The sequence below is a fragment of the Sciurus carolinensis genome, chromosome 4 (assembly GCF_902686445.1).
Source record: "Sciurus carolinensis chromosome 4, mSciCar1.2, whole genome shotgun sequence".
Lineage (NCBI taxonomy): Eukaryota > Metazoa > Chordata > Mammalia > Rodentia > Sciuridae > Sciurus > Sciurus carolinensis.
The window spans coordinates 10151331-10163364 of record NC_062216.1 but is presented as its reverse complement, the minus strand read 5'-3'; the positions used below and the strand labels follow the sequence as shown (position 1 = coordinate 10163364).

The following is a 12034-nucleotide window of genomic DNA, read 5'->3' as shown; positions in this document are numbered from 1 at the left end:
TACTGAAGTAAGACATCTTGATCAGATTTATTTTTCTTATAAAACTGAAAGTCTCTCTTTGTTGTGATGTAGAATGCTTAACATCTGAGGGATTTATCTGGCACGCATTATCTTCATCCTTCCCATTTATCCTCAGACAGGGCTTATTATTCAAAATAACTTTTAACTGTTTGGGTATTTTATTATTTTAAAATTGGAGTACTCCTGCATGTCCAAGCTCAGGATTACTGAAAATGTTTGAATGGTGTCTCTTTCTTTTGAGGAAAAATTTATCTCCATCAATATTTTAGTAACTAGAAATCTTTTAGTCTGTTGACATTTTTCCTGCTCTTGTGACACTCAACAGTTCTTTCTTCTTCACTGAACTGTTTTCCCCAAAAAGCTAACACAATAAATTCAGGGTTTGGCAGGGCGGCTATAGTGTTTGTTGCTGTTTGTTTTTTAATGTAAAAGGTTATCACTTAAGGTGGTGTCATGAGTTCAAGTTAGTACAGATTTTATAGTGGAAAGACCACCTGAGGTAGCCTCAGCAGATGAGGAAGTAGAGCCTTGTGAATTAAGGAACTACAGGGTCAGAGTTCAGTCTCAGGTAGAACCCAGGCTCTTACCCAGCACCTTCTGCCCTACCTGCCTGAGTTTTCCTTCTTAGGTGAGGAAAGTCTGTTTTACTGTGAATGACTACACGCGGCCTGAATGATGCACAGAAAACCCTTAGCAGAAATGGTCAAGATGAATCTTATTTCAGAACTCACTTTTTTTTTTTTTTAGTTATTTTTATTTGCATCAAAATAGACTATGAAAGTCTAGATGTACTATAAATCTGTAATGAAAAGTAGGACCCTTCCTGCAGTTAGTCTCCTTCACCAAGTATAGCCTATCTCTGTGAAGTGCCCCAGCTCCTGCTGCCTACCTCCTACACTGAGGCTAATCACAATCCCACCTCTTAGGAAAATTAGCTGAGGCAGTACTTGCAGCACACAGGAAATGCCTGGCACATAAACAGTAGCAGATGCTCTTACTCCCTCCTACCCTGAGCTGTCCGACAGGAGGTCCTGTCTGTTGCCCCTCTGAGTATCTTTCAGAGTCACCCTCCTCTTCACCCCGACTGTGACGACTTGAGTTCAGGCTTTCCCCAGCTCTCCTGCTTTTCCTGATTGGTCACCCTGCAGCCAGCCATGTTCCCTTCCAGTGTGTCATTCACACGGCCACCAGACTCATGACTGTTATATTCATTTTTACTTTATTATAGAAAGCTATTATATAATAAAAGCCTTAATAAAATTTGAAAATCCAATAGTGCTTAAAAGAGTATATCAGAGAGTAGGAGTCCTCTGCTATTCTCAAGTTTATAACTGGGTTTGTTTTTCTTTCCTAGTATTTGCCTTTTCATTTCTTAATCCTGTACTTAGACTGCTATTTCTCGATTTATCAGTTTTAGGTAGATCACTTATCTTGCTGTTATGGTAGTTGAAAATTTAATTCTTTTATCCTTTTTTCCTGTTCTCCCAATATTTTATATTACTTTTTTTACTTCTATTATTAGTCAGTGTTTACATTTTAACTTCTACATACATTGTTATTCACACACAACCAAGTAATATACTATACCTATTTATTATATAATTGCACATACTTAGCCAAATGTAACAGGAACATTTCTTGGGTGACCTAGTTTATTTCTGGGATTACCAATTGCCTTACTTTTTTTTTTTTTTTTTTTTTTTTTTTAATTTATGCAGTACTCTATGTACCTCTAACTTTCAGGTGTACCTATGCAATGTTAAAGCCCCTTCTCGGTGGATTACCTTGTCAGATATTCTTAGTTCCTTTTTAATGTATGTTAGTTCTCAGCTTTTAGAAACCTACCTCCCAGAGGTCTTCTAGCTCCAAAATGGACTAAAATGCTGTTTCTCATACACAGGTGTCTTCCTCAGGGCTTCTTTTCTTCTTCCAGATCAGATCCTTTGTTTTCCAGACTCTTGTTATCTTCCCTGTTTAGTCCTTCATTTTTCTGCAGCACATTTTCCAGCAGAATTTTTTCCTAAAAGAAGATTCACCATGGGAGATAAATCTTTTGCATATTGAAAATGTCACAGTTACACCTTGCACAGAATTCTAGGAAGAAAATTCTTTTCCCTCAGGTTTTTCTGAGGAATTGCATCACTGTTTTGTGGCTATTAGCATTACTCAGTATTTTGATTCCTAGGCCTGTATTCCTTATTTTTTAATCTTAAAATGTGTTTACCCTGGATTCCCTGGATTTCTTGCCCCTAAGTTTTGTTTTGTTTTGTTTTGTTTTGTTTTAATTCTCTATCCCATAGGTTGTGAAACTTCACAGCAATGTATATTTTTAAACATTTTTAAAAATATTTTTAGTTGTAGATGGACACAATACCTTATTATTTGATTTTTGTATGGTGCTGAGGATTGAACCCAGTGCCTCATGTGCAAGGCAAGTGTTTCACCACTAAGCTGCAACCCCACAGCAATGTATTTCAATAATTAGTTTTTAACTAACTGTGCTGGACATTGAAGGACCCTGCCATTAGGGAAACATTCCTGTATAACTGGACGATGTCCCCTTTCATGTCTCTGTTCTCTTTCTAAAATGCCTGTTAAGCAAACATTGTATCTCCCAGATTGATCATCCAATATTCTTATCTCTTCTCTTTTCCATGTATTTTTCTTTCTTATTCTGCTTTCCTGTTGTTTTCTCAACTTTACCTTTCAACCTTTGTATTAAATGTTTTTATTTTTGTTGTAATTTTAATTTCTAAGAGTTCTTTCTTATATCCAGGTGGTTTAATTTTATATAGCATCCTGTTCTTGTTTTATAGAGGTAATATATCTTTTTTTTTTTTTTCCTTTTGGTGCTCCCATCATGTTCTGGCTTTCCCCAACTTTCTGGTGATCCTCAACCATATATTCATACTTTAGGAATGAAAGACTAAAAAACAGATTGCAAGCTCTGAGTGGTTAGCCACTGGTGTGCTTCACTGAAAAATGTTCATGTAATAAACTCTTTCTTTAGGAGATTCCTAAGTGTTAGTATCTTGAACCCTTATGCCAGACCATGTGGTGAATCCAGAGATGAACTCTCAAGTTCCTACTTGGCCAGTGGGTGGCATGGGGAAGTAACAGAAAATTGACTGCTGGCAACACAGAGCAGGGAAGAGGCCTAACTGGTAAACGTGCTGGTTTTTCCCCATTGTCAGCCTTGGTGCTCTCTAACTAGCTCTAGGGAGTGAACCTTCTCTTCTGCCTGTACCAGAGTAAGGGGTAAATCCTCTCTGTGCAGACTCTGATCCAGTGTCCCTTTTCTATTTCCATGTCTTTCTTTCATCCTACGCAGTTCCTGATACTTCTGATCTTTAAGTCTCTAGGACTCTGGTGTGTCCGAGTAGCTTTTCATTAGTATCTCCTTAGTAGTTTATTTCACTTGCAAAGCCATTTACAGTCTTCCATCAATTTTCTGTTTTCAATAAATTTGCTGCCATCACTTTTCCCCACTCTTGTCTCCTTTGCTCTCTTCATTCTTTTAACTTTGTATGTCTTTAAAAATCTTTGGTGTTATTTTATTGCAGTTTTGGAGGGAAAGGAGAGAGATACATATTTAATTTTCAGTTTTTGAACAAAACCCAAAATGCTTTCATTCTTAAAAAAGTATACATGTCTCCAGGAACCTGAAGTACTTTTCTGAAGTTGGATGTTCAAAGGTGGATTTAGTCTTAAGTGGAGAATGGCTTTCTTATATGCTCTTTTTGGGTATCTAGAATATATGTTAAAGACCTGATATCTTTAAAATATAAATGTTACTGAGAAAAATCACAGAATTACAGAAGAATATCTATAAGACCATGTGGTACATAAAGAATATGGCATTTAAGAATGTCAAATCAGTGAGAAACATTGAAAACTCTACTTGCATTTCTTTAAAAAGCAAATTAAACAGTGGAATGTTTTGCAAGAATAATATAGCAGAAGATTAAAAAATCATGCAAAATCAAGATTAAAGCAAAGTCATGTCAAGGAGAATACTTCGTGTCTCTTTCTGCATCCAAGTCAAGAAACAAGGCAGCCAGCAGGGACAATGGAATACAAAAAATGACTATTCCAAAAGCAGTTGAATTAGATGTATTATTCATTGTCTAGATAACAAATGGACAGTGTGTAGCCCAAGTTAAGGATGGTGCCAGTTAGCCTGAGGACAAAATAGTCACATCTAGGGATCAGTAAACTTTTCTCTAAAGGGCCATATATCAAACATTGTGGGTTTTTAATAAGCCAGATGGCCTCTGTCACAATTTTGTTTCTTCTGTTTTTTTTTTTTCCTTTTTGATTGTATCTTTTGTTTTTGTCAAAACTTTTTTTAAAGTTTAAATAATTAGTGGGCTGGGGAGATAGCTTAGTCGGTAGAGTGCTTGCCTTGCAAGCACAAGGCCCTGGGTTCGATCCCCAGCACCGCAAAAAAATTTAGAAAAGTAAAGTTTAAATAATTAAATATATTCCATTATTAAAGGAGGCTATAGTCTGGAAGTAAAGGCAGACATGGAGTAAAGTGTTAGGATGATGCTGTTAAGAAAGAGGTGATACAAACAGCATTCAGTGGGATTTATTTTTTTAGGTGGGGCAGCTAGTGTTTGCAGGTCGGGAAGGCCTCTGAAGAGTAGCAGTCAGGCTGAGACCTGAAGACTAGCTAGATGAAGAAAAGCAGTGGACTTTGTAGGCAGAGGAAATTGCCTTTGCAAAGGCAGAGGACCTGAGATCAGATGACAGCTGTAGATGGGGAGAGATTGAGAAGACCTGGTCCAGCGAATGTGTGCTCTGCTCTATTGAGGCTGAGGGAACAGTGAGTTCCTGTCCTATCCATGTACAGAAGTGAAGGGCAGCCTCGGGGCCTGCAGGAGTGTGGGAGAAGCTAGTCCAGGATTGAGGCTTCACTGTGGGTGATGTCTGTATAAGGAATGGAGGAGTAATTTTCCATTCTCTATTCACAGGAGTTTTTTGAGAACCCTGCTTTTCGTCCTGACGGTTTGAAGCTTTACCCTACCCTGGTCATTCGTGGAACTGGGCTGTATGAGCTTTGGAAATCAGGAAGATACAAGAGTTATTCTCCTAGTGACCTGATTGAACTGGTGGCTCGGATCCTAGCCCTTGTGCCTCCATGGACTCGAGTGTACCGAGTGCAGAGGTAGGATGTTGTCTTTTATTCCCAGAATAATTGGTGACTCTCTTAGTAATTTATATTAGAAATAGTCTGATTTCATATGGAGGGTTTCGGTTTTTTTAAATTGAAATATCTAGAATGCTCTGAACAAGTAGAGAGGGAGAGAAGCCAAAGCATGGCACATCCAAGCCACACTGTCAGTACCTATTTATCCGTCCATCCATTTGTTCATGAGCCTGGAGATGGCATTGCAATGGCCAGTAGACTTGGTGCTTGCATCTGAGGAGCTCCTGATCTGGGTGCAGATTTCCTCTGGCAGGACTGCTTCAGTGTAGATGTGTATCGGGAATGAGAAGAAGCGTGGCCATGTGTCTTCTCCCTGCTCCAGAGCCTCAGGAGAAAGGAAGCAACATCCTTCTAGGTAGATAATTCAAGTGCATGTGGAAAACAAGTGACATTGCTGATGGCATGAAGAAAGTAAGATAATTTGTTTCTTCCCAGGAGAGAAAAAGTAAACCATTTACAGTTGTGTACCTTTATTAATGTTTTCAAACTAGGATGATAACATTGAAGAAAAGTTTTAGAAACTTTAAAGTTACCAGTATATCTCCTGTCCTAACAAAGCTATTCCTGAACTTTGTGGTCATTAAGATACCTTCCCACACCCTGCCAAAAACTGCCCATGTTCCCCTATAACACACATAAGGCCAAAGGTCACAGGTAAATGAGAGCACAGTTGGCTGCTGACTTGTGCTTCCCTGAGCACAAAATCATGTCACAGGTAACATGGAACCGTGAATGCTAAGAACAGGCTACTAAGGAAAGAAAACTATCAGATACTTAAGGAAAATTATCAAGGGTACAAATAAAATAGTGAATTCTCTTAAAGGGTCAGAGGATATTTATACTCTGCTTTTGATACAGCATCTTGATTTCTCAAAATTTGTAAATCAGTGGCCTAACTCTAGGGTCTAAATTGCCTGTATGATCTCTTATTTTTAGGAAATACTCAGGAGATAGTAAATAGAAAAACTGACTGTTAAAATCACTTGTAATGTCTTTCCCTTTCTTTTCAGTCCTGGGAAAATTCAGTCAAAAAGACATTAGGTGGGGCAGAGCAATGTCCACATAGGGAGGTGGAGCCCTGGGGACCCAGCGCAGGGTGAGCAGTACCTTGGGGAGCAGGCAGTGGCATGGTGCAAGCTGGTGAAGCTTCAAGTGGTGAACAGGGCATTCACCCCAGAGAACCCGTGTAGTGTCATAGTGGAGCAGGGTGTGGAGGCTGTCTCTGATGGCGAGAGCAACCAAAGCTTGATTACTGACGGGGTTGGTCTGATCTGTAGATACATTAAGGATGGTAGGTGCTTACTTTTTTATCTGGGAAAGCAAGTACACATGAAAAGGAAGAAAATTAATGGTGAATGCTGTGATTTTGGAAAGAAGATACAGGTGTGAACTCATGATTCTCAACATAAGAGATACAAATGTAACAAATAACAGTAAATACAGTGTGTTTCCAGGATGGGTTTATAGCAATGAGCGTGCCTGGTTTCCAGATCTTGGTTTCTAAATATCCTCCACTGAAAGGAACCAGAGCTCCTTGGAGAAATGACTGGTTGCAGTCCTTAGACCAGGAAAGTGCAAGATGAACCTAGAACCTTTAATGCCAGGAAGCAAAGAAGTGTCTAGAGAGGAGTGAGGAAGCCAGCTTGAGGGCTCCCATTTTTGGCCACATTTGAACAGCAAACTAAATACTGATATTAACAGATTATAATCAACTGAATAAAATAGGAATTCACGAGTCCACAGTGAGATACCTAATTAGATCAATGAATTCTAAGTATGAGTCAAGAATATAATGTCAATAGTCAATCTTCAGTATAAGCAGATTCTGTATTAGCAAATGTGCCTACTTGATAAAATTTATGACTCAAAATCAATACTTGCAGTCCTTTGCCCACAAATCATCCTCAGACATGAAGAACAGTGAAAAAATTGAATCACCCCCGAACACGTTCTCAGCCAAGGTCAAACAAGGCGATACTCTGCCTTCGTTTTCTAGTTTTCACACTGTGACCTAGTATTCCTTTTATAGTTTTACCTAGTGCTGCATGTTTAAAATTTTTGTCAAATTTATTAGGGATTTACTCTTTAAAACAGCCCCCAAACATTGTTAAAATCCTGTCTATTGCTCCTAAATGCAGAAAGACGGTGCTGTGCCTTATGGAGAAGATACTTGTTCCATGCTGCTGACCACGAGTTCAGTGAACATAATAAAATCACAACATATGATACTCAGTCACAGTATACATTAAATAAAGTGCCTTGAAAGACATAAAACAGGATTATGTATTGATGAATGACAAAAATACTGTGGCCAGAGGCTTACAGGAACCTAATGCTCTATTTTCTATAGCAGCAATGACTCAGGGTTTACTTCTTCACTGTTTTTGGTAACTGTAGAGAACATAATTACCTACCAATTACTTACTGCCTACTAACCTGATGAGAATTGACTGTACATAGTTTGAGTATCTCTCTACAACATATGTATTAATTACAAAGTGGAAAGAATAACTTGACAGTGGAGAAACCTGGCAGCTGATCAAAGGCAGCATTATCTGAAATTGTGTGAAGCACAGTCATGTGCCACCTGCTAGGACAGGTTAAGAACACAGTGTCACCTCTGTGTTCATCAGCCAGAAGTCCCTCCTTGCATTTAATCAGGAGTCAGCATTGACAGACTCCTAATGGAGGAACATTCTAAAAAAATAACTGGCCTGTCATTTTGAAAGTATCACAGTCAGGGCTTTTGGTTCCATTTTGGAGACTAAAGAAACTTGACAGTTAAATACAATATAGGGTTCTGAACTGGGTCCCTTTGCTATAAAGAACTTTATTGGGACCCTAGAAACTCAAATGAAGTGAAAGATAAGACAGTAGGGAAGTATCCATTTTAATGTCCTGATTTTGATGGTGGTTTTGTGATTATATAAGAGAATATCCTTGTAGGAAATGCTTAAAATGTTCTGAGAGTGTTAGTACATGTCATTCACCACTTACTTTCAGGTAGTTCAGGAAAATAGTTATTTGCATTTCTTCTGTGACTTTGAGGAACCAAAGATACAATAAATAGCATTACCAGAGACAAAGGAAAAAAGTAATTTGTGTTTAACTGACATGGACCACCAAGAGAAGAGTGAGAAGATACTTTGTGACAGTAGTTGACATGGAACGGACATCCAGAGAACCACAGTTTTCTTCCCAGTGAGGCCAGCGTGGCTCACAGGAGAAAGAGTGTGTTCTCCCCTGCTGAGTTTTCAGCTTGAAATTTCTCACTGCTGCAACTAGTGGGTCAAGAGTAACAGAGACGTTAAAAGCTTATTTTTGTGGACATTGTGAAATATTACTAGAGTCATTATCGTGGCCCACCCACAATTGAGAAGACGAGGACTCAGGAAGAAGGGCAGCAGATCTCATCTGAAATGGCTGAGGGAGGCGCTGCTGAGGGTACATAGGCGTGAAGTTGTTTCACAGATGCGTGGGTGAGCTCAGACCTGAAGGAGGGCGGTGCAGCAAGAAGTAGTGCAAAGTCTCCTTAGAAATGTGGAGTTGGTGATGTCCTGGGGGTCTGGTTTGAAGAGAGTGATGACTAACAGCAAGTGTGTTGGCGAGTCCTGCAGTCCAGTTGTGTGGGTTGGATTTTCATGCTTTGGGCTGACCAGTGACTTAACTTTAAAGATGATCATTTGCTAGACTGTTTTGTACAGAGACAAAAAAACTTCATAGTGCTTTCCATTTTATTTTTTATATTTTTGATGCTCTTAAAACATTTACTTTTATACAAGTTTACATTAGAATTCATTAGGTTTCTTTTTAAATGTAGTTTACTGTAAACCGATGATCAATAAAGCACTTTCTTTTTGGTAAGCATGAGAAGAATTCCTTCAAATATGTTATTTAGGTTTTGCATTGGATATTACTGAACTGTTAAAATCACTACCTGCATAAGAATTCATATTTATTATATTTTGCTATTTTTTATCTATTCTTACATACATATTTGCTTTGTATATGGAGTAGGTCCTCCATATGGGGAAAAAAATTGTGTGTTGAACATGTATAGACTTTTTTTCCTGTCATTTTCCCCTAAATGTATTGAATAACAACTATTTACATAGAATTGACATTATATTAGGTATCCTAAGTCATCTGGAGATGATTCGAAGTCTACATGAGGTTGCACAAATGTATATCACAGCATTCAATATGAGGGACTTGAGCATCCGCAAATTGAGCTGTCTGCAGGGGATCCTGGAACCAGTCCCTCACAGATAATGAGGGATGACTGTACTACATTGAAAAATTATTCATGTTTAAAAAAAAATGATTCATGTTTAACTTATACTCTAACTTGCTTTTTTGTTCTCAGTAATCACTTTAATTTTAAACTGGGCTTGTGCAGTGCCAAGGTAGCTTAAAAGATTTCATTTACTAGTAAATGCCTAGAGCCAAGTGTTTGTGCTGTGTCCCTCTGTTCAGTGACCTCCATACATTTTTACATAACCATGTCATCTTATACCTTATTTCCAACACTTTGTAATACATTACTAATATCCAGAATTTATATTTTCTCCCTCCCTTCTGGTCATACAGTCTTGTATATACATGAATAATTTTTCTCTATAAAGCTACTTCAATATTTGTGTTGATAACAAATATGTTATTTTTTCAAAAATTTCCTTGTATAATTGGGATGCATATAGCAGCACATTTTATATGCTGGCAAATTTGCTATTTGTATTTTTGCATTCCATTTCATATTAAAGACATGTTAAGTGACATAAACCAGGCACAGAAAGGCAGATACTGCATGATAGTCCTCATTTGTGAGATCTAAAACAAATAATATCGCAGAAACACAAAGTAGAATAGTGGCTTCCAGAGACTGGGGAGTTTAGGACCAGGGGAATGGAGAGAAATTGATCAATTGGTACAAAATTAGGAAGAATAAATTCAGGTGTTTTATTGCACAATAGGTGACTGTAGTTTTTAAAAACTATTTCAAGATTTTAGGAGAGAGGATTTTGAATGTTTTCATCACAAAGAAATGGTAAATGTTTGAGGGGATGGATATGCTAAATACCCTGATTTGATCTTTTCACAATGTATACATGTATCAGAACATCACATTGTACCCCATGTATACAGCTAAAATTTTCTGAAATACGAAAAGGTTTTAGAATAATTTTCTTGGATATAATTTTAAAGGCAGCATAGTAGTCTGTCATTCTAATTTTTCTTTTTCAGTAACTATTCCCATTGTTAGACATTTTAGGTTTTTTCTGGGTTTTGTTACCTAACCCAGATTCAGAGACCAATTCCACAAAAGAACCAATGTCTATCTGAGAGACAAGTGTTAGGGAGAAGGAAAGGCTTTATTCAGTGGCCAAAAGTGGAGAAGAGGGAGTTTTGCTCACAAGTCAGCTTCTCAACTCTGTGGGGTTGAGGGGTTACAATGGAGGATAGGAATAAGGAAGAAGAGGGACAGACCAGTAAAAGGAAGTGGGGTACCCGTGTCTTTACTGGGAGTAAGTGGAGACCTCCTGGGAACTGGGTCTTGTTCTTTTCATGGTCTGGTGTTTCTGGTCATGATGGCTAGTAGGTGCCTTTGGCCTCAAAGAGGCCAGGGGGAGACTAGGCAAGTCTGGGTCTAGTTAACCATATGTTATAGTTCTGAACAAGACACAGCTTCAGTGATCAGTGTGTCTTTGTGCAGCACTGAGTAGAATTTGACAAAAGTTAGGCAATTAAGGGAACAGACTCAATGTGGAGGCCAAGATCCACACCTCTCCATCCCATTCCAATCACCCATGGGACATCTGGAGGCCCACGTGAAGAGCCAGTGTTTTCACAGAAGCGGCTTTCAGGAGCCCAAAGAGTAACCTAGGCAACTGTTAGTCATCATAACCCACACCTCAGAGGTGAGAGCCACAGCAGAGCTAGTGGGAGACTAATGATGCACCCTCCAGCTATGTGACCTCCAAAGTTAGTGATTTTTTAAGTCAATTAAGAGCAAATGAAGCTAGAAGGTTTCATGGGTGGTTGTTGTTGTTTCCTCCCTTCATTAACTGTTTCTACACCTTTACAACAATTATTCTAGTCTATACTAAATTTCATATACCGGAACTTTTTACCACTATTGAAATAATACCTTATAGTACTATAATCTATAAGGAATATTCATGGTGAAGAATTTAAGAATCTTTTTTCTTTTTTTTATTGATTTTCTGATACAAGGGGAATATAAATAAATATGCAGCTTTTGCTGCATATATTGACATGATTGGTAAGGTTTTCCAAAGGGTTTAGACCAATTTAGAGTAAATAGTTACTGGTTTTATCACATCTTCTACGAAGTTGAATCCCTATTTTTTTTAAATTTTATTCAAGTACAGGTGTTAATTTGTGTTTTCCTATTATGAGCAAGAATAACTTTTTCACCTTGTAAAAATTGTATTCCTTCTTCTACCAGTTGATTATATTTGCCAGTCATGGAGTTTGGATCATAAAAATGATGCTTTTTATGGTGAGAGCTCAAAAAGTTCATAATATTCCCTCTTGTGTTGAATTCTGTCCTCCCTCCTGGAAACCGGGGAACCAAAAGTTCATGTCCACATAGTACAGTTAGCACTTGAGCACGTTTAACCTCTGTGACCTCTGCGTTCTAGTGAATCAGCACCATATCTGTTTAAAACCTGTTTCATTTCAAGCTTTTTAAAACTTACACTTGGATAGAGTGAGAATTTGTTTTGTCTGAACTTCTAGAAAAAAGCTTGTATCAAGAGCTAGAGGGTGAATTTTGAA

General features: G+C 38.1%; 1 protein-coding gene across 2 annotated transcripts in view; it reads left to right on the top strand.

Annotated features, from left to right (window-relative positions):
* Nucleotides 1-12034, top strand: part of Elp3 (elongator acetyltransferase complex subunit 3) — a 79456-nt gene that overhangs the window by 32531 nt on the left and 34891 nt on the right. The window contains exon 10 of one of the 2 annotated variants that reach the window (XM_047551652.1): nucleotides 4998-5191. In XM_047551652.1, coding sequence (XP_047407608.1) covers nucleotides 4998-5191 — 194 coding nt within the window. The remainder of the gene's footprint in view (nucleotides 1-4997; nucleotides 5192-12034) is intronic. The other variant, XM_047551651.1, reaches the window with a different exon arrangement.